Source organism: Anopheles maculipalpis, chromosome 2RL (genome assembly GCF_943734695.1).
Source record: "Anopheles maculipalpis chromosome 2RL, idAnoMacuDA_375_x, whole genome shotgun sequence".
Lineage (NCBI taxonomy): Eukaryota > Metazoa > Arthropoda > Insecta > Diptera > Culicidae > Anopheles > Anopheles maculipalpis.
Window position 1 is genome coordinate 88,316,791 of NC_064871.1, and position 27,869 is coordinate 88,344,659.

At 41.7% G+C, this 27,869-nt stretch overlaps 1 protein-coding gene across 8 annotated transcripts in view; it reads left to right on the forward strand.

Annotated features, from left to right (window-relative positions):
- Positions 1-27,869, forward strand: part of LOC126568130 (heterogeneous nuclear ribonucleoprotein L) — a 171,837-nt gene that overhangs the window by 103,833 nt on the left and 40,135 nt on the right. For all 8 annotated transcript variants that reach the window (XM_050224547.1, XM_050224549.1, XM_050224551.1 and 5 more), the window contains exons 3-5: positions 16,895-16,980; positions 23,791-23,887; positions 26,228-26,285. In XM_050224547.1, the coding sequence (XP_050080504.1) occupies positions 16,895-16,980; positions 23,791-23,887; positions 26,228-26,285 (241 nt within the window). The remainder of the gene's footprint in view (positions 1-16,894; positions 16,981-23,790; positions 23,888-26,227; positions 26,286-27,869) is intronic.

Genomic DNA, 27,869 nt, shown 5'->3' on the forward strand with positions numbered 1-27,869 from the left:
GTGGAACATCATAAAATGAAATGTGGTGAATTAATAATCAGACGATGAAAAGGAGATCGACGGTTGGAAGGATACGTGGGGGGGGAGGTGTTAGCTCGTCATCATGTAGGTTGTTACTAACTGGATTACCTTTCACCGGGGGGAGAAGAGGGCTTATACTCATTGGACAAGGACCAGGGTTCGTTGAAGGTTGCAGCCATATTTTAGAGCCTCGCTGGTAATATCCGGAACAGTAGCTTCATCCGGGTAGGATGATACGGTTCGTTTGGTTTTACTTTTCGCAAATCTGTACCTTCTGGTATTGTAACGAGCGTTCTGGACATCCGGCGGTATTATTGGAGCATCGTGAAGATGCTCAGCCAACTAGTTTGGGATGTGGAATGAGATAGAGAGAGAGAGTGAGCTACTATATCTGCATATGTAACATCAACTTTGGGAAGAATTAAACATGAGAGTGGAAAAGTAGTCCCGAGGATCCCTTCCGAGACTGCAGACGTCCCGGGGAAACTAAAAACTTCCAACTTCCAAGATGTAGTAACACAAAAAGGGTAATAATGGTATACTAAACGCGCATTACAGAACTGAACAGATCTTGCACAAAGAGAAATTGAAATCTGCATCTTTTTAACAACAAAGGCATCCTTCCTGCCGATTTTACAATGCAACAATCTACCAAGAACAGAAAACTCATCATATACATTTGAAAATGGCAAAAGGATATGTTTTAAAAGCCTTCTGCCCCCCGGTCTATTTACTGCTTCCGCTGCCGCTGTTTTGGTTGGTTTCCTACCGGCAGGTTTCAGACTTTGGTTGAGCAAATTACTCCCGAACGCACAAAACCTCAGAATGTCATCAATTCATTAGCCTAACGACCGGAAATACTCATTCAAGCATGGAGCAGGGCAGGAAGCAATGCACAAAACAAGCACAAAAAGGAATTTTAAACTGCTGCTTTCCATTTCATAACCATAAAGGAGGAGTTTTTTTTTTTCATCCTCTCCGATCGGTTGTTGATACAAAAAGCGCCAAGAAATAGCTGTGCGGGAGAAGAAAAAAAAAGGTCTCCTGCCGGGTTTCGAACCACAAGCTATAACGATTTGCTTGTGCTATATTTATAAGCACAGCACAGCACAACAGGGCGACCGCCTCGCACGGATTCGTACACGGAATGGTCGTAGTGGTCGGTTCAAATCCGGTACTTAAGGAGTCGGGTTGAATCAATCGCATCATGCGGTTTCGGACACGCAGCTCCTTCCTTTCCTCGCTTTTAAGCACATCATAACGAGCGACCCATCGCTCGAAGAGAGCTTTTCTCGTTTCATGGGTTTTGTGGAAAAAGTTTTCCGCAAACCTTCCGCAAATCGTCGAGGGAGGCCCAGGGCGGATGTCTATCATAATTCTTGCCCTGTTCATGGTTGGCTGCACGGACAAAGCCTGCCAGGGATTCCAGGGTTAAACGCAGTGGATCTACATTAGTAGAAGTCTTCAATAGTTCGCTTGCGTCTTTGTTTACCTTCATCAGGTGTGCAGAGTTTCAGAATAGCTAGAGCCCACCTTCTGTGAAGCACATAAATTCGTTAATTTTATTGACACGCAATGAAGATGGCGGCGATTGGCACTTGAGCAGCGCCGGACGGTGGTAGGCTAGAAAATGAGCAATTCCCCGGAACTGTTGCTACAAGCTTCTTCCAGCGTTCGAAGGGTTCCATTCAATTAAGGCGCTGGCTAAAATATGAGATCGGTTTGGACCGAGTGGCTGCGTTCGGAGGCGAGTGTTTAATCAAGCTGCTTTGTATTGCGCCCTTCCCGGTCTCGGGCACCCCCAAGGGTAAGGCGGCAATACAATCTAGATACACTTGCCCGGGATCACGTTCCTGTGATCCGAAAAGCGTAAATAATCCCAACGGAACAAAGCGAAAAAGCTCTCCCTCTTTTATGGCAGATAATAGACCCGGGCAAGATGGCGGATTTTTCCCACATCACATCAGTATCAATGTGTGGTTTACGGTGGATTATTCGCATTATCCTGTTGGTGGACACGAGTGTGTGTGTGTGTACGTGGTTTTGGTGTAGCGCAACCCACTGCTAATAAAATGTATTCCAACTTGCACCGAGATTTCCATAACTTTTCCTTCCCCATCGTCTCACTTACTCAACGGGCAGCAGCACTGTCTGTCAATATTATGAAAAGCTTCATTAGCACCATGGCTATTATTTGTGTTTAAGCCAACGGAAGGTCAACGGCAGGAACGGGAAGGGATAGAGAAAATACTTCGGGCTGGAGATGAGCGTGTTTATGTGTGTGCAGTTCGGGGTTTGAAAAAGGGATCGAGAAGGAAAGTTTTATGCGGTACACGTTTTATTGACAAAACTATTTTATGGCTTTACCGTACATGATTCATGTGGACGTAAAATTTTTTAACGGCGTTTTTTTTATGGAGTTGTCAGCTAATCGAGTGTTGTTACATATTCTGGAGGACTTTTTAAAATTTTTAGTGCGATTGGTTTGAATTATTTCCAATATTTTCAACAAATAAAGTTACATAAAGAAAAGTATAGTTGTAGTTCTTAAAAATTAAATCAAGAATCAAATGAGAAAACACATAAAAAAGCGAAAACAAAATCCAAGTGGAAAATAAATACTAAAAAATCCTATAAAAAAAGAAATTTAAGTAAACAAGAAAAAATAAAATTATTTAAAGAGATTCATAAACAAGTTTTGAATAGAATGGAAAACGACAACTAATAGAAAAATGTACGAGTAAAATTCAGCTATATTGCGTTGACAGTGTGTTACCATAACTTCAACATTTTCCTAACGTACATTCACCCATGTTTATGGAAAATAATAACAAAAAACCACCAGTCAAACTTTTCCATTTTTCATCAAACGAGACGAAATTTTGCGACTAGTTTTCGAGACACACACTGCCCTTAACTACGTGCGGCACGGGTGAAATACTCGTTGAGAATGCAAGGGAAAGAGGTGAGGAGTGAAATGAAAGGATCGGTTGATGAAAAGTTTATTTTATGTGTTTCACTGCTCCACCTTTTGGAAGAATTTTTCACTGTGCAGCCAGTCAAGCTTTTGACGCCCTTTTTCGTTGCTGTTAGAATGGACAGCTTCTCCCTTCGGTGATCCTGAAGCTACACCGGGATGAACAGATTTTCGTTTGGAACACCCACACCAAAAAAAAAAATGGCACCAGGTTAATGAGTAGGTTCCATAAACCGGTAATTTTGAGTATGCTTAGGGCGGGATGCAAAAACGAAACGAAAAAGAAATCGACACGTCGAAGCCATCGTCGTCCAGATTTGGCGAGGATTTCTCGATTCACAGGGCGCCTAGCGGGCACCACCACCTACCAGTTGGGAGAGGAGGGATGAAAGGATTTTTATGCAAAATTAAAACCACTTCTAACCGGGCGGGCCCAACACACACTCACACACACGCGGTGAAATGGGAATTAAAAATTCAAATGAAATGATAACACTATTAAATTTCATCTGACTCCTCCCCGGGTTGTTGCGGGAGAACATCGTTTCGAATTTGCCGCACGTCCGACGCTTTATTTGCCTTGCCTTTGCAATTATTTTGTTGGCCCGAATGGGTGGGTGGGTTTGCCGTACCACCGACCGGTTTGACCGGGTGTGTGATGCCGAGCGGCATATTGTACATGTGAAGTGGTCCTTTGGGCGTTGGAGAAAACGTCTCCAACGCGCCCACACGCTCGTCCTTCGGTGCTGCTGGTGTTTTGTTTTATTTTGTGTTGTTGAACGTATATATTGGTATCCTGTGGATGCTCGGTTTCCACCCGCCGAGAATGCTGAGTGGTTTTCATTGAGCCAATCGATTCTGAAATATTTATTTTTTTGTATCCGTATGTGTGATTTTGCAATCGGAAAAAAAGGAAAAGTTGTTCGGGGAGTTTTTGTAAATAACAAAAATGTAGTACGTTTGATTAATCTTCTTATTAAAACACATTTTTTGCTGAAGGTATTGCATGGCGAAAGCTTTCTCTTTGTTTTGCAAATAATTTTTATTCCGTTTTGATATGCTTTTTAAATTGCACATTAAAAATAAATAAATAAAAGTTGACGTTGAAATACAAACAGAAAAGTTATTACTCGTTACAATTTAAAAATGATACTCGCTACCGATTCATCAAGCTTAAATGAACGCAATCAAAGGATTTTCAAACAAACAACATAAATAAATAAAAAAAAATCAACAAACAATAAAAAGAAATCAACAAACAATAAATAAAAATCAACAGTTATCATTTAGATTATGTCTACATAACGTGCCTGGAGTGTAGGTCATGTTCGGTTCAGAAACGTTTTGGAGGAAAAAACACTGGTCCAACTGGAAATTGTAAAAGCAATTCAAAATATGAGTAGTTTGCGTATTCAAATCAAAGTGGAGTTGCAGCTTTCTTTTTCCCTGCATCTGGTCATCAGGCTGTTTCCCGGGCTGTTGTAAAATAATGGAATATGTGGAAAAACATCCAAACGTGGAGAACCCATTTTCCCCCTCGTATTGAGCTCACATTTCCCAGCCTGGGGATATCAAATCAATTCCCAACACAATCGACACGGCATTAAATCGGTTTACCACAATTAGTTTAGTCCGTGTGCGCGTGTTTCGGATTCATGGGACGGTGTTTGGTAAAGAAATGGTTTTTGGACCGTACTTGAAATGTGTGTGTGTCCCTTTTTGGATTTGGTTATTTAATTTTCCAAACCTTAATGACAACCTGTTGCCGAGGAGTGGGAGCTTAGCGAGTGTCCTTTTTTTGGGGGGAAAATCATTTCGAAGTAGGTACTTATTTTAGATTGCGCTTTCTAATGAATTGAACCGTTTTATGTTGTTTTGGGTTGTTCGTCTGTGACCTTATTATTGAACTGTCTCAATAATAAAACTTTTTTTTCTCTTTTTAAACAAATCTTTTTCCTGCAACAATGCCGAGCTCCGGTTTCAAGCACTTGCTTGTTAAATCAGTATAAAATATTAATAGCAAATTACTGAAAATTGTTAGGTATAAACTTGAAATAGAACAGCTAATAGACATTTATATCAATATACAATTTCGCTCACTTTACCCGCATCAAATAATCTAAAGTGCGTGCAGAGCGTCATCGATCGATCACACTTTAGCATGAAATCTTGCGTGAACCGTAAAACTGCGGTTCAAACATTTGAAGTTTGATCCTTCTATTGATCGAAGTGTGGTGTGGAGTGCAATGGAGTGACTGATTGGTTGTTAAATCTGTCCCCCTGCCTGTCCACCCCCCTTTTTCCAACCTCCTGTACCCATCAGAGAAGTGAAATTCAATCGATTATGGGTGAGAGATTTGTGTGCTGCTTTTGATCCACCTCGTGTGTGTGTGTGTGTGCTTTGCAATATGCTGCTCGCTGCTGGATCAAATCTCACCCAGCATCACGCATCACCATTGACAGATGACAGGGCCCGAAGTTCACAAATTATGGTTCGTGGATGCAACGTGGCACACGGTAAAGGGGCTGTAGAATGGAGCATGAAATTAACGTAAACAAACAAACACACTCGCACGAGCGCCGCACCCCCAGCGTTCGCGAAGAGATTCCACTTAATTCTCGCTCATTTGCGCCATTTGTCGCCATCTACCGGCTGGGGAGGATAAAAGCTACTAGCCTGGTGCTGGCAGGGGTGGAAGAAGGGTGCCTGGTGGCGTGGTTTAAGTGGGAGGGAAGTAAATTTTATTATAAATGACCATTTGTCTTTCGTTCGTCGTGCACTTAATACGTTCGCCATTTATTTTTTTTTTGTGTGCTCTGGTGCTTGGTGCTTCTGTTCGTTTGTGTGCCGCGTGGTTGTTGTTTTATTTCAACCTGTCTGTGTCGTAGTTTTTGCTCGGAAGTGCGGGAAGATGATTTGTCGTGGGATTACAAACCTGCCAAGGGTGTTATCCATTTCGTTATGTGTTTGTTTTTGAAGTGCAATATATTATTTTGTATTATTTTTATGCACGTTTGGGCTTCCAATTTTTATTTTTCAGCGAGAGTTTGATTTTTCTGTATTTTTATTGGCTTGACTACGTTCAGATCACGCCGGACATCCAATGGCTTACTAGACTTGCCGATACCACGTAATAGGACAGTCGGTTCTCAATACAAAGGGCGGTCTCACTGGGATTTGAACCCCGGTCCTGCCCTGTAAAGGCTGGTGCCGTTGTCCTTTGCAACACCGGGCCGCCCCGGATATGCTCGATTTAAATCAGGCAATGTCAATAAGAAAAAGTTATCAAAAAGTCGGATGAAAATAATTCAAAACCTTTTTTGTGGTCATTTTTTCTGATCATTTGTTCATCAAAAGTATGTAGATTTTTGTGTAGATTTGGTTTTCAAATATTTGTTGATTTTAATCAACAATCTATCACAATACAGCCAGGCCTTTCTATCTACCATAACGCAGGGCCGATCACGTACATGAATTTGGCATCGATTGAGCTAATAACGTTTATGAAACGAAATAAGAAAATGATGCAAGTATATGATATACCAAAGAATTAAAAATTATTTGATTTTTTCCGTCGTTTTGAATAGTCAAATTCATATCATAAAGGGTCTTCCGACTAAACTTGTATAAGCTTCAATATGACAATAAATACCCACACAGTAGATAACTCCCTGTAGCAACACCCACGAGTGTTCTCATCTCATCATCGTTACCTCTTGCATCGACGCACTCTCCTTTCCCGACCCAAACGTGGCAGCACCTAAACCTCTTCTCGATACGTATCACGCTCCGTCTTATGTTTGGCGAGACAAACAACGTTCATATTTCTACCGTGTGCCACTGCCAACCGTTTGGTCGTCGTTGGCTGGCACACCTGTGTTCACACAGCAGCAGCAGCAGCAGAGTTTCTGCGATGGAAGTTTAATAATGATTTAGGAAGATAGAGACGCCGACCTGACTGAGACTGATAAAACGCAGCAGTGTGCACAGGGTAACGATTGGTGTAAGAAGCGAAGAGGAAAAAAAAAAGGCTAAAGCGACGAAAACCATAACACATCAGTTAGGATCGCGCTCGAGATCGGATGTCTTTGGCGCTGAACGAGCAATGGTTATGGGGTTTCTGTCCTGCGAATTAGATGATTCGGCTGCTGCTTGTTTGTGGGACCCCTCTGCTGAATCAGGCCACTGAAAGATGAATGGAAATTTTGGTTAAAACAAGTTATTTGACAAGTTTGCTGCCAACGCCTGAGTAGAATATTTCTCTTCTCAGACACGGTAGAATGATGATGGCATGATGTGAAGTTATGAGAAAATTGGACGAGCTGAAGGGTGGAAATTGTGATTTTCCCTCGTGATGAAAAAATTGAAAACACCTGTAGAGGTTCGGGGGGTTGCTTTTCGGTGGAAAACCTGTGGATGGATTAGCATCTGTTTTTGCTTACTAATAAGAGGTTGTGTTTTTTTTTTTTGCTGACGTGGCAGAAAACATAACGAATGCGGTTATGTACGTCTGGTGTTGTTATTATCTTGTTTGGTTGAGTGGTCGATTATCTTTTCTTTTCATGGTAAGTTGTCGTTTTGCGCTGTTTTGTTGATTGTGCTTGTTGCTTTAGAATTTATTTATTTTTTTTTTTTTTGGTGTATCAGTTCAACTTATTACTTGTTAACTTTTCTTTTTTCTGTTTCAAATTCTCCTATAGTTTATAGAGTTTTATAGAATGTTTTGTTCATTCTTTGTTGTTTTTGTGATGTGTTTACGTCGAATTTCCATCTGAATTAAAATTAACCTATTTTCATATTTGTTACTAGTTTTGAAACTAATTTACTCCTGAAAAAATCCAATTGTTAGAAGTATTTGCTCCCACAAATAAATCACAATCACTCAAACATTTCGGAAACCTCCTCTCATTCCTTGCCTAATGTTACGCGCTACAACTTTTCCTATATTTCACTTTCGTTCAGCTGTGCTTATTCGTTCAATTAGGTTCGAAGAATTTCATTCATCTCCGGTATACACTCGAGCAGCAGCAAATGAAATTCCAAGCAGTGAATGTGAATGGAATAGTTTTGTCCAGCCATACCGTCCCGCCCACCGTTTTGACAACGATCCGTTGCTAATCATTTGAACTGATTCCGTCGTCGCAAAATCTCCCATCAACAAAGCAGCAACAGCACACTAGCAGCAAATGGTTTGTGAAATAAAATTTAAGATCGAGAGCCCGTTCTAGCAGATACAGCAAGGAGGGATAAAAGTGTAGAAGCTTTTTTTTTTTCTTCTGTTCGTTGACTTTGTTCTGGATACGCCCAAACATCCACTGGCCAATGAACCTCCAGAACGACCGGGTGTTTGCCGTCAGCGTATCATGTTGAAATTCAATTCTAGTTTGCTCTCGTCCGTTTGATGATGTGTATCTGGTTGGCGTTTTGCTTGCATTTTTCTGCTGTTACCCATTTATTCTACCATGCTCCATATCTTTCCCTAAAATATGATAGTCACCTTGGTGGAGGGAACATACGAGCGAACGGGAAAAAATACATATATTCGACCCCCCTCCTCCATTTAAAGCTTTTCATTCATCTTTATCTTGCTGCCATCGCTGTCCGAGCGCTGTGTATCGTCCAGAGACACGGGTCCAGCGATCGTCTATCGTGAAGAAAATCATTCAATATCCTGCCACTGTATTCCACCCATCATTCACCGCATTATCCTTACGAAAAGGCAGCTAGCTTTTCGATTTAGGGCAGATTTTTTTCCATCACTCCCTCTCTCTGTCACGGTTAGGTTTTTGTTTGCCCGTCCAGAAAGTGGTGTCCGGAGTGGGAGAGCTTTTCCATTAAAATCTCGGCCCTATCGCCCAACGCTTTCCGTACTATCTTGTGTCCTTTATCATCATCCTAGAAAAAAAAGCGTTTAAATCGAGCTGAACGTGGATAATGAATGGTGAAACACGGGAACGAACTGATGGCCCTTGCTTCGTGTTGGTGTGTGTTTGGCTGTGTATCAATATGAGTGGAAATTGATCTAAATTCCTCAATTCCTTCGCAAGGGATGTATCTCTTATGAATGAGCACATGACATTAAGGGACGGCCTTTGGCATGCCGTGGAACTTGCTGCTCTAGGGGACGCTTTTTTGCTTCGTGATCTTTTGATCCAACGATGAGGTTGGCAAGGCACACGAGAGTAAATGACCAGGCGTCCGCTTTGATGTTTTTGCTAAATATTTTTCTCTTTTATTTATTGCAAAACTTTATTATTTTACACAAATTTTTAGTAAATAGATTTGTGTTCTCGCTGTGTTCATAATAATAGCTAATTTTTCCACACATAATGCGCTTCTAAAAATCAGCAAATTGTAGCTTTTAACCATCCGTTTTGTCGTGTCCTCCCGGTGGCTAGGGCGCTTTCTGAAGATTTGGCCGAATAAAAATAAAAAGTTCTCCCTTCGTTTGCTTCTGGGATCGATTCATGCTCGAGATGATGCGAATTTAATAGAATTTTGATGGTTATGAGCTCTCCCCCACTCGGCAACGTCATAATGGGCGCGTGCTGCTACGGCTGGTTCGCGCTCTTCGCGTGGCGCGCGGAAGCTGATGTAGAGCCATGAGAGTGAGGTATTGAAAAATTGATTTTCCTTGTAGATTTTCCCGGCGGGGTTCAGAATGCTGCGGTTTGAAATCTTCCTTGTAACTGGGGTGGGAAAATGATTTCAAACGTGTGTATAAAAAATACATCTTCTGGTACTGTGTAGAAAAAGCGTTCGCAAAATGGCGCGTGGACGTGTCATTAAATTGGCAAAATTAAATCATACTCTCAACACCCGGTCGTCTAGCTGCTTGTTGTGCTTCGTTAGTTCGCGGTTGTGTAACCAAATTTAATAACACCAAAGTGGGGTTCAAAAGGATTTGCTCCCGTCCAACAAAAGGTGACAGCGATCGTTGTGCAGAATCGATTTTTCGACTTTATTAAGAATCTGAAAAGCGATGAAAATATTTCCTAAAAACTAGAGGGAACACACTGTCTGTGTGTGTTTTCTACTGTTGTACTAAGAGCAATTTATGATTTGTAAATTCTGCAAGTCTTTTCAAGAAGCGATTTAAATTGCAAAAGAAGTAGACAAGCATCGTGACGAGAGAGCATGAAAATCTGTTTGATGGATTACTTGTCCGGGGGAAATTTCAGACGCAAGTTATTTCAGGTGTCTGTATGCGAGAGCAAGCGTAGGATTTATGTGAAAATGTTGACGCTAACCGAAGGTAACGCTCTTGACATGGCAGCCCGACCACTTCAACGAAACAGATTCCTACACAAAGACACGAACCATCGGATCGAATTGAATGGTTCCTGCTCGGTATTTTATGCTTCTTTTGTGTATAAAATTAAGATCTTGCTGCTTGCCGTAAATGACTTAAAGCTCGCTTATTTATTAATAATTATGCTGTCTTTTCCTTGGCTTTTCAAGCTTCGAGCTAGCAGTATTAACATTACTCAAACCAGAAGCTTTCTAAGTCTTGTTTGCATCCCCCTTTTTCCCCTCTTTGTTCATCCCTAGACAGGGCTCCAAACCATAATGGGTGGAAATTAATCTTTCACTTGTTGAAATTAAATTATCGCCCATTTTTCATTAAACACTGTTCATCCGCCGTTCCCAACCGTCTACCACCCCAGCTGTGGGGGAGGGAGGGCAGGGTTTTCCCGGTCAAACTTTGCGCTCTTTTGTGCGTCGATGGGAAAACTAATCACCATGTTTCTTTGGGGCTTGGTGGTCGAGCTTTTTCTCCCCCCGGGAGATTTTTCCTGCTAAAAAGACTAGTAAACCTGCCGTCTGTTCGCTTTTGATGGGTGGAAGCATTAGCAAAAAAAAAAAGTCCTTATCCCCTATTGGGGTAAGTTATGTAGCAAAGAGAGGTGGGTGAGAATTGTTAATTTCTTCGAAATAAAAATCAGAACACGAAAAGATGGCCGCTTTTTTTTTTGGTGCCCTGCGTAATTCCCGGTTGCTCAGCGTGAGTTGTTTTCGGTTGGTACGACGAGCGAGTAAAAGAAAAGTCGCACGATGGGGGCATTTTCCGGCCCGAACATTGCATTAGCCGCCTGCAGCGTGAATAATTTGATGTGATTTGCATAATTTTTGCTCTGAGGCCGGAGCGTCGTGTCCCCGATGCGCTTTATAGGGATGGAACATTTTTAACTAATTTTTTTTTTTGTTACTTAATGTAGGGCATTTTTAATTGTAGTTGAAAAGATTGTTCCACTAAATACAACTTTTGCGCGAAGAAATGGTTCAAATTTGAATGATAAAAAATTCGTGTGGAGATTTTCGAAAAAAAGATTTGCTTTTGCAAAAAGTTTTTCTATAAACCCCCGTAGAGTTTAATCATCGTGCAGAAATGGTCAAATTAAAACGTCAGATTTCATATAAAAACCCACCTTAAAAATATCTCCATTCTCGGGCGACTCCTGCTGTGTGTTTTCCCGGGGGAAAAAAAGGGAAAAATTTGCCGCAGCTGGTGTTCATAAAATCATAAATTTCAATCAATGCGCTGCATAAAACTGCAGTCTAGATGCATCCAGACGTGCCCACCGCTATGTAGATAGTGCATGTTTTCGCGTTGAGTTTTGCTCAGTTTGTCCTAGGACTGAACTGACGCAAACTTGGGCTTAGTTCGTGCTTTTTTTTCTCTCGTGAATAATTTTCACATAAAATCATTCGCTTACGGTGTGCTAGAAACGAACTGCGAACTCCCTTTCGATCGTTTGACGGGTTGAGATTGTTCGTCTTTCATCGAAAGAGTGATGATAAATTCATTTCCTAGTGTTGCCCAGCTGGGTAAAGAATTCCGTTATTCCACACAGAAAAAAAAAAGAAATCCTCTCCCGATTGATGTTACTTATAATTTTCATAAACTAAAGCCGAAAAGCTTATGCAAGTGGTGGCGCAGCAGTATGAAAAGCAATGAGCTATAATTTTCAATTTTGAATATTAAATCCCTCCATCAAACTGGACCAAAACAATCGATATTTAAAAGGTTGCAGTTTTTCTTTCTTCTTCTCTCTCCCCGCCGGATGAGAAGCGCACCCAAGTCCGGAGGATTTATGCTTTTTCGTTCCGCTTCACATAAATCGGACCAGATTGACAGGTTATTTACGGAGCGCTGCCTGGTCAGCAGCGCACTGGAACGGAAAAGAAACAACCGAAACTCACCTCTAAGGCATGTCATCTAAAGATAATCCAGCGTGGCGAATCTCCAACATCCTGTTACTTCGATTGGTCCGAGCTCGATGCCGGGGGAGCTGGGCCGTAAAAGGCTTCAGCACGGGAGCCCTCGTCGAACAACTGTTGATATGGGGCTGCTTCCAATTTCATCTCTCTCCTCAGGCCTTCGGCTTCCGGTTTCGTGCGGGCTAAAGTCTGCCCTCATGATTATTCATGAGCCTTTTGGCTGGTGCTCAGATTTGTGCTCAGACTCCAAGGTACAGGTCTATTGGGTCGACCGTCATCGAAAAGGATCCGTTTTGGTCGCAATGGAGAATCGATTTCGGGCGAGAGGATGCGTGTTTGTTCGGCAAAATTTGAAGTAAACAAACACAGATTTTCCCCCTAGGTGAAGTTTAGTTTGGTCCAGTCATTGAAGAGCCTTGTGGTTACGTAGGGAAAGACGTTTAGAAGAGAATTCTTGGAACGCAATTCGGACATCTTTGCCAGGCTCATGCAAAACTGCTAGTTAACATTGCGTTATTTGCTTCTGGACATGCATCTTGATTACGTGCGAGATCTCATGTGTCATCTGCTATTGGAATTCGATACCCCAAAAATGAGCTGTAATGAAGCGTCACAACAATTCTCTGAAAGGTCAATTATACGATACGAACGTAATCGGCCCAGCAGGGGGGTCAGCAAAACAACAATCTTCCCATGCCTGCCGAATGCTGTCAATTCCTCCCTGAAGCAATGTCACTTTCCGGAAGACATCATGCAAGTTATGACAAAAATTAAGCCCCTGACCATGGTGAAGCTGTCGACGATAAAAATATTCCTTCCATCGTACGGGGCATCCACATGCACAGTGGAGCCGTTCCGAGAATCTGTCCTGTGCGTACGCATCAAACGACGGTGGGGATTGATTTATGGCAGGCACACATAATAAAAGCCACTTCCAGCCCATCAAACACGTCCACGGTCGGCTTCATTGCGCCCGGGCTGATGTGCAGCCACGTGAGAGACATGTGACGGGCGCTGTATTGTACCCGTTCGAGATGTGTTACTGTTTCGTGCATGCGATGCACCACTTTTTGCCATTCGTTTGCCACCGATGCTACTATTGTCACCTAATTGCACTGAAGTCGTTACATTCTGCCGGTTGTTAATGAAATGATTGTTAGCAATTGGATTATAGCTTTACTAGCGTGGAGGTGGAGCACACTAAACTAGCCCACGGAAGTAAGTGCCATCTAGCGGAATCTATTGTAAGCTGCTGATGTAGAGTTAACGCCCATTGGCGGAGTTTCATTATCCAGTGTTTAGGCGTTTTTGTGCACACAGGAGTGGACCTGTACGTCCACCAAACAGTACATCATGTCTTCCCTCGCCAGTAATGAATGGTGCAACGCCTTTCAATTGATTTGTCCAAGAGTGTCCTCGGTGATTACTTGATTCCGTGCCGTCGGCACCGGTAACATCGTCAATTAATTGAAACCGAAAACCCGGATGGAAAGTTTCTTCACCAATATTTACATTCAACCCCTCTTTTCGGATCGATACAACACACATATCCAGCAATGACACTGGCTACACCCGGTTCATTCTATTCATTTATCATCAATTCTACTTCAGATAGTTGATTGCAGCTTTCGTTCCCGAATGTCACGGTTCCCCTTGTTTTTATTATTTGCACAGTTTCGTTTGGGACTTTTGTTCACGATTCCACGCTGGTTCGGGGAAAACCTTTCGAGCGACACTGACAGCAAATCATGCTTACTGTCAGCTAATTGGATTAGCATGAAGTAGCGAATATTTCCTGGCTGTGCGTTGTAGCACTTTTGTCTCTCTCTCTGTGTCATTAGCAAGAAGCCTTGCTGTTAGTAGTAAACCACCTACAGATAACTCTCCAAAATGGTTTACTTTTTTCGTTGTTGTTCTATACCAGCAACAACCAGGCCAACATTAGTCAAATTGGGGGAAGCGTTTTGGTCTTTGTTGTGTTGTGTTTCTGATATTTCTCTGGACCACCATAAAACGGGCAGAAGGAAGGTTTTTTTTTTCGGTTCCCTTTTGACAACTAAGAGGGAGGGCTAATCTTCCTAATCATCAGTTGTCCACAAGTTGATTTCTTATAACGGAAGGGGATCACCATTTGCTTGTTGTGATTTTTGTTTTGTGCCTGTGCTTTAATGGTTCCAAGAGGCGAATTTGTTTCCCTACCAAATTCTGAGGGAACCCAACAATGGAAGCTCCACAGCTGTAAGCTCAAAGAATAAGGATACAGCGAAACAATGACATGCGATTTATTTATTCTTCTTGTTGTTCGGGACGGCTGTATTCTGAATCCGGGTTTGTTGGAGTTTAGATGGGGGAAAAAAACTAAACAACTTCAAGATGTGTTTGGATACGACAGATCGAACTCATTAAATGGTTTGTAGATCTTTGGCCAAAGTGATGATTATGGTGGTCGGTGATTAGTGGCGATCATTTGCGCGCCCTCTTCCTTTGAAAGTCCGTATCATTCTGTTAATGATGGCAGGATTTTTTTTACCTTCATTCGTAGTACGTATCTCTTGAGAATTGAGACGTTCTTGTGATGTTGTAGGCATCAAAATAAAATTCATTATTTAAAAAGCTTTCCGTAGCCATTGTTTTGTAGGCCTGCAAGGAATTTCTACAAGAAGTTCTTTTATTAAAGATATAAGAATCTTATGTAAGACCCCGCTGTAAAAAAGATTTGAATCACATATGTCCGCCGTAGTGCACACTGTCTCTAGAGATTATAAACAGCTTTTTGAGCAAATCGCTTCAAACAAATTGATTCTACTGAAGCAAGTCTACCTGTCAAGTGTGCTGGGATTGCGGGTATTGTTACTTTCACAAAGAAAACCTCTCCACAACACGGATCCAGACCGTTTGGGCATCTCTGGGAGTTGGGAAAGAGAAATTTGTTGTGATGTAAAACATGCTTTTTCCTGGAAGCGTGTAATACTGAGTTACAGTAATGTAAAACACCGGCTTTTATGTGGGTCTTCTATAAATATCTAACAAACTTCTATACTGTGTTGTGCCAATAACAATGAAACCCTGGCATCCACAGACGGAAGGGCCTTCATTTGTCAGTAACGCTTGAACGAACCGGGCGGAAACGTGTTGCACATCGTGCGGGTTGGTTGCTTAAATCGAGGATTGTGGTTGTGATATACAGTGCCGATCTATAACATTCCAACGTATCGCTTAATTTGTGCCCAGTTTTTGGGGTCCTTGGTTGTTTGGTGGTCAGTCAGTCAGACCGCGAACACTGATCCGGAACGACCTACTAGCAGACCGATTTGTTACTTCAGGGACGACCCATGTGCTACTAGTGCTGGAATTGCGTTGAATTAATAGCCTGCCAGCTCGTCCACCGGATGTCCTTTGTGGGAGGGTGTGCAGAGGGAAGGCAAGAGTAGCATTGACATTTACCGCACAAGCTGTAAAGATAAGACGTCCGGAGCTAGCTTTTCGTTTATCTTTCTTGTTCCGTTTATAGCCACAGTGCACACACACACACACACACACACAGCACACATACACAAGGATAACATCTCTAGTGAAATTGCAACTGAAGAGTAGACGAGACGAAGTGGTTCGTCCGTGTCCTTTCCTACTCTTATCCTCGAACGAACGACTCCAAGTTTTCCCCAAACCCAGCGCTTTCGTCCCGTAGGAGAGCATTTGTGCAGTGTTAGCGAAAAAGTTGTAAATGACCCGTCCCGTGTTGTGTGCCGGACGTCAGCAACACTCCGTCAACCCCGATCTCTTCTTGAGCGACGGAGGCGACATCCAGTGCCTAAATAATGTATTCATTTGTTTCGCGTCCTAAGCTGCCGGGTAAGAGCCGGACACGGGCATCCTAACATCATCCTGCACATACGGGAGTCGTCGATGGTGTGGTAACGGTTTGACATTTTAATTGAGTGCACGTGCTTCCAATTTGTGTGCGGACGGTACTCCGTTTTCCGGGAACTTTGGTTGGCGGCTGAGTGTCTTCGTGATGCTCCATGCTCCAAAAGTCCGCACCTTTCTACCGTTGACATTAAGACTTAAGCGCCGGACGATGCCGGTCTGTCAGAGGAAATTGAAATTGGTTTGACTGGCAGAGTGTAAAAGCGAAGAGGATTTTCGGTGATTCGTGTGACGTTTGCTGGAAGTAATGAGTCCTCGACGAAAGCGGGACTTTATATGCGGTTCTTGTAAAAAGGCTCTAAAATACCCGAGACTGTCGGAGAAAGCGAGTGTGTCATTAGTGAACGATGGATCGCGAGTAGTTTGCGATGTTTTGCTGGTTAGTTTTAACTATATGGCTTTTAGCAATGTTGTGAAGTTTCTATGAAAGTTTCTATGAATATATTCTGATACAGTTTATAAAGACGGTGGTTTGGAATGGAAACTACTCCGACTAAAATTGTTTATGAAGCTGCAGCTGTCGCTTATGGTTTATGCCTTCAGTCTAGTACATCTCTATAAGTCCAAGTCTTACAAGTTAACTAGGAATGCAACAAGTCTTTGAAATCAAAAGTGACATCAGTAGGTTTAATGTCTCTTTCATGTCCATCGTGTTCTCCTCGTACATTTCTACACGAATTGTTCTTTATTGCAATAAAGCATCATACTAATTTATTGTCTTTCGTTCTCTCTTTTTTCTCCTCCAGGACGTACTGCACACGATCTGTCAACCAAATGGCCAAGTGCAACGCATCGTGATATTCAAGAAGAATGGCGTCCAAGCAATGGTCGAATATCCTTTTCCAAATGATAACTTACCGTGTTGTAACCTCTCTCTGTTTTAATGCCACCGTAATCCTTATCAACGGAAGCTTGATTTGTTTGCCATGTCTTCTATATCCTCTCCACCCCATCAACTCCTCTTCAACGTGCCAGCCAGCGGTAGAGGATCAAACGACACGTTGGGATGAGAAAATTGAATGAATTTAGTGTGCGATAAATCGCTCGGCCCCCTCCCAGAAAATGGCCCATCCGGCTATCGGAGCCGGGCATGAAACAGTGGGCCAGGACCTCCGTAACAGCTCTAGTCGTAACATTCGGCAACACACCGGACCGTTGGATGGTTCGTAATTTGCGCTCGTTTAATGCCAACCACCGTTTATTTGTTGACGGAAATTACGCTCTACCATGCCATGCGTGCGGCGAGAGGCGTTTGCGTTTGCCGCCTTGAGGCAAGGAAATTAAGTAGCATGCAAAAAGTAAAGGAAACAACAGCTTCTCGCACAAAGTGTGGGACGAGAGAGAGACGCATTGCGATAAATTTTCCCACGTTTTGCCACATTTACTTGCTTGCACACACGCTCGTTGTTACGCACCGTTTCGCACCTCGTTGAATAGATTTTCTCGTCGCCGATCGGTATTAGCTTTTCCCTGCTAGCGGTACCGAGTTGGGGTGACGAATAGCGACGAGCAAAGAGAAGGTGCGAGGCAAAATTTATTCCTCCGCGGTCGGTTATAATCGGCACACGCCATCTGGTGGTCGGTGGTATGAAGTCTGCGACCAAAGAAGCAATCCTGAGGAGGAAATAATTCGGCACAAGAAAATTGTCACTCAAAATTAATTGTCACGAGGTGATGTATATTTTTCAACGTGGCAAGGCGGTTAATATGGTTTGCTCTTTTTGGTCTTTGGCTCACCACTTCACCATAAAGACGAAGTAGTAGCAGGAGCGTGGCCACGGTTTGCGAAAAATTGGCCGTTGTCGCGCAGAAATTACACTCACTGCGCCCGCTCACCTGTCGGTAATTGATGTCGGTTTGCGGATACGAAGGTGTAATCGTTTAATGTGATTTTCGATCGGTTCTTGAGGGCTTGAGGCGGGTGTTTCACGCAACGGAAGTTCATTTAATCGTTGTCGTTCATTTCCGTACAGTGGCACCGTGCGAAAGATTTGTAGCCTGGGGCATGTTTTTATATCGTCAGCCCGAAATTGGTTCTGATCGCTGTACTGGCTGTGGCCGAGCACGTGAGCTGCTGGTAGGAAAATCGCATTTTATAATCGCAAACATTAGCAGTAATTTAAATCGATGGTTTGTTTTGGGAACAGTTTCGCTTTCTTTTTTTGTATGGCTTGAAGTAGGGAATTTGGAGAAGGGAAATGTGATCGGAAGTATCAAAATTTTCATTAGAAATAGATTGAGTGAGGTGTCTAATATAACGGACATCTCCGATGTATTGACAACGCTCATTTGATTGATTTATGAGTAGTATTTGGTCAATCCGATAAAATCAATTGCAAGTCGAAAAAGAGTGTGAGCAAGGAAATGAGTAAAACTAAATGTTTGTCCACCTCTACGCATTGAGGATTGAGTAAATCTTAACATTGATTAATCAAAAAATCGTATAATTATATGACACACTGTATTTTAAACATTTTCGTGCTTAATGCATATCGTTAATGGAGAAAAAAACATTATTATGCTCTCACTTTCTTTTCCTGATCTTAGCATTAATTTTTATTTTTCAATTCTATTTTATGTGCATCATTCGCATTAATCCTTTTTTTTTTCGTTCTTTCTATGATGAGAATGAATTACTAAAGCGCGCCCATTATCCAAAACGATAATACTGATTGAAATTCTGAATATCCAATCATTGCGGCACACAAAACAGCAGCAAACGAGGCACCATCTTTGGATGATAGTATATACAAAAACACATCTTATCCCTGATCCCTTCAGGCACAAAGATGGCGGGTGAATATCCTCTTATCATTATCGCTGATGATCAATTAACTCAAATGAGCATTCGGTGCTCTCCCTCTCGCACTCTCGGTACGTAATAAGACAAGGGCGTCCGGTGTAAAAAGCTGCCGCTAATGCTGTCCGTTGTCGTGTTTTGTGCCTGTGAAGTGCAAAATGAATGAAATCAAGTGAAGCGAACGGCAAATGGATATACGAGCCAATTCATTTAGTTGCATCGTTACGTTCCACCAAGACGCGGCAAGAAAGTTTTTGTCCCGCTGTCATTCCTTGGGTGGAAAAATTAACGCTTAACGCGGCGAGAACGAGAAGATGAAATGAATTCGTAAAGCGACACACAAAGCTAGCCAAAACACGGGCTGTTGTGTCATCAGGGAGTTGCAAATGGGAAGCGAGCGATAGAAGAAAGAAAAAGCAACACACAAATGGCCGGTGACAAACCGTGGCCTGTCCAGTGTCCTTTTTGTTTCTTGACTCATCCCGAGCTGTGTGATACGCTAATTGGTGGCTCATTAGTGTGCCAAATCCACCCGATCCTGCCGCTCGTTCTGCAGCTCGTCGTGCGCTCGCTCGTAGAAATGGCGCTCGAGAGCTCCAGTAATAAATGATAATTGAGCCCATCTCTCTTCCGTTGTAGTGTGTGACAGACCGTACGTTGGTGTGTGTGTGTGGCTCAGTGTTAGGGCTGTGTTGTTTTTACTTTCTTCCGCTCGAGTAGCCTTGTTTTGCCACCGACACTAATCTCAATAGTTCCGAGTAGCTAGGACTTGCCGGAGTGATGCTGCTTCCGGTTGGGGAGATACAAGTCCTGTCGTTAGTGTGTCTACACTGCCTGGTGCTGAAACACGCCCGGAACCCGGAAGCAATAAAAGCAATGTGGTGAACAGGACAATTCAACAAAACGGTCACCGTCAAAAAAACCTTAATAACACTTTTGCTTCCAGCGCTTCAAGCTTTAATCAGTGATAAATTCTGATCATTTTTAAGGCCGTTGTGTTGTTTTTATTTTCCCCCGGACTGCGACACCACGAAACGGTCCGATAATGAGGGCTGTAAAGTATCGTCTTAAGCGTTACTGCAGCGCGCGTTTCGTTTCCACTTTATCACACCGTGGCTTTTAGCATGGCTGCCATTCCATCCCGAGGCTGAACAGGTGGGATTTTAATTTTTCACAGATGAGCACACACACACACACACACACACACATTTCCCAAACCGCTGTGAAAAGGCACGAAAGGAAGCGATGCTTCGCGGCACAGACAACGGAGCTTTAGCATAAAATAAAACTCTGTTAACTATCCGCTGTTTCTTCTGCTTGAGAAGATGCATTCTCGAGGTGCTCTCCTGCCCGTTCGATTCATTCTATAATCTTATGGGTCCCTTGTGTGCTTACCGGGGCGAATTTTACGATGTAATCATCTGCAGTACGGCGTAGTATAATGCCCCAATGCACCGCCGGGAAGTGAAGTATGAAGCAAAACAACAAATTGGTTTGTGCACCTTCAGTGAAAATAAAAACAGCAGCAGTTTTTAGTCGATACGCGCTCTTCGTACGAGCGAGAGCCGAATGGAAGTAGCATTGGTAAACTTTTTTTTTTTACTAGCCAAAAGTCATTACGCGGGATAATCCTCGATAGCGAAACGTGCGGAATACAACAGGTTCGTGCCATGTAATGCTCTGTTCTCCGGGTTTTTGTTTTCGTATCGCCTGAAGGGACTTTAATTTTAATTACAAAATATCTTTCCTTGGAATTTTGTTTGGTTTTCAATTTAACAACGCAACATTCGGTTACAAAAAGATTTTCCTTTGTATTTTCTTTAATCATGATATCTTTCTCGTAATGTTTTTTTTTTAACCACAATTACCAGGCATACATATATTTTTGTGGTGAAATTTTTGGTGTACATTTGGATTTGAAATTAAAATGCCACAACCATATGTAGCTGAAGCTCGGCAATTTCTGTTATGAAATTCTAGGAAATTGTTGTTTCAAAATGAGAACCAATACAGGATTTTTTGGTCTACTTCATGGTAATATGTTCCAGAGGGTTTGAAAATCGAAATATTTAAGTAATTTTATCAAATTATAGCACATTATAGCACGTTTGAAAATTAAGTAGAACTCACAAGCGACATTTTTACCGTGTCAATGTCGATCATCTCTTCTCGAAAGATGAACTCATAAATTTTCCTGTAAAAGACACTTTAGTCAAGCGGATCGTTTTCAACGGCGTGTGCTTATCCGCTTACAACAAACAACATGCCGTCTTGCAGGATTTAGGACCTCATAAAACTCAGGATGTCATTCGTTATTGATGAATCCTTCACGACCCGACCGTACCCGATGGTGCGTGCTTCCGTGTGTGTGTGTGTGTACCGAGTGGAACTGAGAGAGAAAATAAGTAGACGCGTCGTAAAAACAAAAACGTTGGAATTTTTGCTTCTAAACTAAAATATCATTTTCGCACATGATGTGTACGGTGCCTGCGTCTGAGCCAGACCTTTTTGTTGTTAGAAAACGGTTTGCTAAACCTTTTAAAGAGTGCAAAAAGCTAGGTAAAGTACGCATGGTAAGGAAAAAGCAGGAGACACCGTGGAGGATGTTCCCATCTGCCGGTTATGCTGATGGATGATCCGCTCTGTTTAAATTCTTGATGCGATGTGTGTGAATTGTGAACGTTTTTGTTTGCCGAACGCACAACTACTAGCTCAATTCTGTGGAGATTAAGCATTACGACGACAGTTGTGTGAATATATTGCAAATTGTTTGATGAAAATTTAATGACTAGCCGGATACGGGAAAAGATTTTTTGTGCTCTGGCAGGTTCCAGTAGGTCCAAGAATAGGAGGGATTGAAATTTTCTCTTTGAAAACTTTTTATAGTTAAGTACAACTAGTTTGAAAATTCATTACCCTGTATGCGAATTATATTTTAGGATGCTCTGCAAGTAATGATTGTCGTTACTCTGATCCCCAACAAGGGTTCAAGGAAGTCAAGTCTTGATGACGAACCCCATAATGTGTCATCATCAGTGTTAATTATGTGCAAAGTTATCGTAAGACGCTTGCCCCCCAAAAACACGAACACCAAACTAAATTAGTGACCGTTCTCCAAGAATGAAAGATAAAGAGAGAGAAGGAAAGAGCGTGAGCCTATCGTGCAAAAGTGCTGACAACTGTGTCCGCAAAATCTGCGACGATCCTCCGTACGTAAGCTGCTTCGGCAAACTTCTTCCAGCACGGTCCCAAAAGTCAGAAGTTTATCCGGAACGAACAAAGGTTTTGGTTATGGAATGCGCGTGTGTCAGGAACATTTAGTTTGCCCCTTTCCAATGGCCGGGCTTTGAGAGGGATTTCCAGGAAGCAGCAGCACTACTAGTCGAGCAAGTGATGTGGATTGTGTTTAGTAAGGCTTTGCTAGCCTAAGCTGGTCAAAAGATGGCTTAGATCCTTGGAGATATTTAAACGCTCGTTTCATTTTGTCATATACACACTCACTCGCACCGACACAACACTAGAGCGGTTAAGGATATTCTCGGTTTTCTGGAGACTTTGATCTTTGTTGGGCCAAATCTGTGGCACACTGTCATTCTCCTTGTTTCAGCCTTTTTTTTTTTATTAAATATTTTGTCCAGACAATATAGCCCGTATCAGAGACATTAATATACTTCGTTCCTGCATAACAGTATATAACTACGAGGCAACAGAGGCATTTCGCAGGTGTGGTTAGGCCACAATGTTTAGAGAGCACCCTCTACTGTGCGTAGAGCTAAAATTTGCCGATTAAGCCCTTCTCATTTTCTGCTCGAACAAGCGAGAAAGGGAAGTGTTCGGGCGTTCATCAAGGAAATCATCCATGAAAATGGGACGCCTGGCACCGCCCCATTCCCCCCCCCCGCTCCCCGCGGCAGGAATGGTTTAATTCGGAAACAATTTCCTTAAGCCCCATGGGCGGCTCGTTTCCCTCGTTTCTGTGGGGCGCCTTCCTGGCTGGCAAAGCGGAACTATTATTGAGTGTGCCAAGAGCCTGGTGGAGCGGTCTGATTTGCATCCCGCCTTCTGTTGGCCAACTGTTGTTGGTGGGGTTTTTAACTTTTTGATGTTTGCGCCTTTTCGGTAGCGTCTTGGGAATGAGAATTGGGGAGCTGGGTTTTTGTTGTTGAAAGAGGGAAAGAAAGAGCTAGAGCGAGGGATATTTAAGGCTTCTCAGTGGACGTTGTGCTGATACGATGGTGAACATTTAAAACCATTAGCTGCTAGCGTAGATTGGTACTGAAGTAGTAGCGAGAGAGAAAGAGTGGCAAACACTAACAGCTAACAGGGGGCAGAACTAGGAAGCTGGCAAAAGTAGGGAACACTTCAAAAGGATTTTAGTTTTTCTTAATGGCGGTCCTCATGCCGAGTATGCTTGAGTGCCTGTTAAAAGCGTTTTGAATTTTGAAAACCAAGAAAGGATTCTTTTATCGCTCAGAGAAGGAAGAAAACATAACATTGGAGAAACATATTTCATCGAATTTCGGTATTTTCGGTTCTTCTCGTTTGCATAAGGCCCTTGTCCGAAACTTTAAAATGAGAATAAGTGAACTCTGGAGAGCTGTATAAAATGTTTCAAGTTTTTATAACATGTGTAATATGCTTCATTGTTGCTTGTTCTCTCTATTCCCATTTAACCGAAGTCTCAGAAATTATGGAAATATTGGAGACGTTTTGCGAATTGTAGGACTTTTGGGAATCATCCCCATTTTTCCAGATTCAATCAAAACTAAGCAAAACCTGTTAATGACATGCAAAAGCAACAAGCCTTTTCCTTAACCAAGATCCATTATTTCGTCCCGACACGTTCGACAGCATAGAGTCAGCGACTCGTGCCAAAGACAGCCTGAACGGTTGCGACATCTACTCCGGCTGCTGCACACTGAAGATCGACTACGCAAAGGTAATTGAAGCCCACCGCCCTCCCGAAAATCGCCCCGAAACCCTCTACCCTTTCGTCTCGTCCTTCTCAATTCCCACCTGCCTGTTAGGAAGCTCACCCACCCCATCCTCCAAGATCCGTTTCCTCACACCAACCCAAACTCTAGCAAAACCATCTTTCACTCTCTATCCTTACAACTCCATCTTGGCTGTCTCCTCTCTGTCCATCTCTTTCTTTGTTCTTCTTTGCTTCGAAATTTCTCGACCCCAATTCCACCTCTTAAATTCTACATCAACCTCCTCTTCTTTTACTTTTTTTGCCACCAAACAGTATATTTCCAATTCCCTTTATTTGTCCTTTCTTTTTTTTTTTTTTTGGTTTTGCTCGTTGGTTCCGTTATGCAAGAAAACTAAAATAAAATTCCAAAATCGTACATAAGTTTCCACTCTTTTTATCTTTTCTTCTTAAACAAAATAAAAATTTACAAAACAAAACCATCATTCAACTTCGCTAAATCGTGTGTTTTTGATTCGTTTGTTCTTATTTTCTTTCCTTTCCTTTCTTTTCATTGATTCTGTCAATTCAAAATAAAATCGATAAACATGCAACAGAACTACAGATAATGAAAAAGAAACGTACGAATACTTTCTAACTACTTTTCTCGCCCTATATACTATGTCTGCTTGATCCCTTTCCATTGAAAAGCCACAGAACAGAAACAGAAACTTTCCTTCCGTCACCTTTTAAACGATCGTCAGTACTCTTGAACTCAGACAGAATTTTCTTTTGGTAGAGAAGCTCAAAAAACTGCGAAGCAAAGGTGCTATCTTTCATTATCTTTTTCATTGTTTAGTTTAGTTTTTTCTTCTCTTCCTACATCTGTTTCAGTTTATTTTAATTTCTTCTTCGTATCAAATTTCTAAACCACTTCTTCTCTCACTGTAAGCAGTTGGAACATATAAATAGAACTGTAAAAATTAAAGCAAGAACAAAATCATTTCTTTGTGACTTAGTTGTTACACAAACTAGTTTATGTATTACATTACTAGCTTTTTCACATTCATTTGTAGAGTAAATGTCATAAAAAAATAAATTCTCACTTGTAATTATGTAACGATCCCCTTCAGCAACAATAGTGTTGTGAGCTCCGTTCGTGTAGAACCTTGGCAAGCTGACGTTTTGTTTGTGTTTATATTAGGTTTACAATTATTTTTTTCTTACTTTTTCCATCTGTACGAATGTGGTTGTGTCAAACACTGAATCGTTTTTTCGAAGTAAAAAATAAGTTAGAAAAAGCAGCAGCAACAAGCCAACTATTTTGCTGAAAACCATATATTTCGCTCCTCAAACACCCATAAGTCCCGTACTGCTCCCCTTTTTCCCGGTACTTTGGAAATTTTGTTCAGTTTTACATGCTCTTTCCATTTTCCCATTGTTCTTTATTACAATACGCGTTAGACATAAAAAAATATCAGATCGATACCAAAATATTTATTTTTCCATTATTTTGTACATTTTACTGTCTTTCTTTTCTCTCCGAATCTGTCGCAAAATATATAAAATAATTTATTAAAAACCAACCGAAACCTTCAAACAACAAAACATCAACATCACCTACAATGGTCACTCACATCGCTCTATTTCTCTCTTTCTCTCTCTCTCTCTCTCTCTCTCTCTCTCTTTCTCTCTCTCTCTTTCTCTTCTTCATTTGTTTCTCTCTTTCTCTTTATCCTGCTCCATTTTTTATATCCGTTTTTTCGTTAAATTTGCCTTATACTCTTCTTTACAACCTTCCCCTCTTTTCTCCATTCTGCCTTCCCCCATCTTGACCCGAATTCCTCCACCCCTACTCGTATTTCCTACCCCATTCTGCCATCAACAATGAACTCTAATACAATTACTCTTACTTCTTCTACCACCCATTTACCCATTTTTACCACCACATGAAAACAACATCAACAACATTGGCAACACAATCAACAAACAACAACAACACGGAATACGAAATCGTTCCTTCTTCCTTTTTTCGGTCTCTTTTCGGGAAACATTTCGGCGCAAATCACACCTGCTAAACAAATACCTGATACCTGACCTGGTTGCGGCAACAACAACAACATCAACAACAACTACAACAACAACAACATCAACAAAACAATCTTTTTCTATCGCCTAAATAATTTAAAAAAAAACCTCCAACCTTTCCAACAACCAAAAAAAAAACATCAACAACAATCTCGCCATCAATATTTCAAAACATTCGCAACAAATTTATTCTATAAATGCACCTGCATATATTAATATACAACAACAACAACAACAACAACAACTACAACTCTCCAACAACAACATCAACATCAACAGCCAGAAAAACTCAATGTTTACAAAAACGACAGTGACTCCAGTTGGGACTACACGCTGGGTAAGGATGTTTTCTCTTCCTTTACTTTGTTCAAGTTTCTTTTTCCTTGTTGAATATTTATCACATTTTTATTCCCTCCTCAAAAAACTTTACCTCATCTTCTTCTTCTTCTTCTCTAAAACAAAAATAATATAATGTTTTAAAAACAAATAAAACAGAAAGTAAACTCAAATATTATTACTACTACTAAACTACTACTTACTTCACCCTCACCCCTCCCCATTCCCCAAAACAACCACCCCCAACCCACGACTCCCCCCCCCCCTCACCTCTCCTTCTCCATGTACCTTCAAGTGCGATTTTAAGAACGATTTTCTCATACTGAAGAAGGTTTTCTTTTGGTCGAACTGTCGGTTCTGTTTTCAACCAAACTCCTTTTCAATCTTCTTCCCTTCCCCCCCCCCCCCCCCCCCTTACGCTCTCCTACCCACATCCTTCCCTTCACTTGTTCCCGGTTTGACATTCGTGCTCATATCATTGTGCTCTCTGTCGTGTAACGATCGAGCTTCTGTTGTGTTTATTTCACTCCATCAACCATTCTTGGTGTTACATTAGTTTTTTTTTTCGAACATAGTTAAAGTTTTTTTATGAAATCTATTTTTCAATTTTGATTTATGTCACCCTCATTTGATGCATATTATTTGTTTTTCTGTTTATTTTTAACTTTTTTCAAGTTTGGTTATCTAAACTTGTGTGAGTTATTTTTCTTGTTGCGTTTCTGTTGTTTTTTTTTTTTTTGTTGTTGTCTGCACGCGTCTGCCACTTACTTGCTACCAAACTGTACTGTATTGCTATCGGCGAGCTGTTGTGTTATTGTTACTTCACATGTTACTTCATATTGTTTTGTTTTAAGAGCAGCGATGGCGGCGTACGTTTGGAACTTGGTTCGGTTATCGTTTACTTGCTCACGGACACAATATTGTTTTAATTGATTGATTTTGATTTTAGTAGGAGCGTTTCAAAGTTACCATTTGCTAGTTGTTCATTTTCTATCATGAAGGAACACATAGGAAGTGATTTTGAGACTGCAAAAAATTCAGGTCAGTTTTACGAAAGAAGAGAGTTATATGACAGAATCGATTACCATGTTTTGGTGGCTGCTGTTCTTCGTCAAATTCCTTTTTTGTTGTCCAGTAGGTTTAAGTTACAGGTTAAATTTAATTCGCATTCATCATCCAAGTCATCCGTTCTAACCGATTTTAGCAAATTTAAATGTGCCACCATAAATCTATCTTTATCAATTCGGATGGTTGCTTTGCCCTTCTCCTCTTAACAAACTTCACCAAATACCAATCTGACAGGGCAGGAGGACGCTCAGGGTTTCGTGTTTCAATTAAAATGCTTTTGCCGACGAGTGCTTTATTGATTTAATTTGCCGCGCTACGAACGTCACATACACGTCGGCCTATAGGCGCAGATGGCGTTCAATTAATGGTGATTCAAGCCGCTAGAATTTGATGCACATCCCAACCATCCCAAACCTGCTCTCCCTGCATCGATGCTCACAAAACATGGCAAAATGCGAAATTCGATCTTGATTGAGCAATTAATATCTTCGCGTAGTGCATCGCGTGCGTGTGTGTT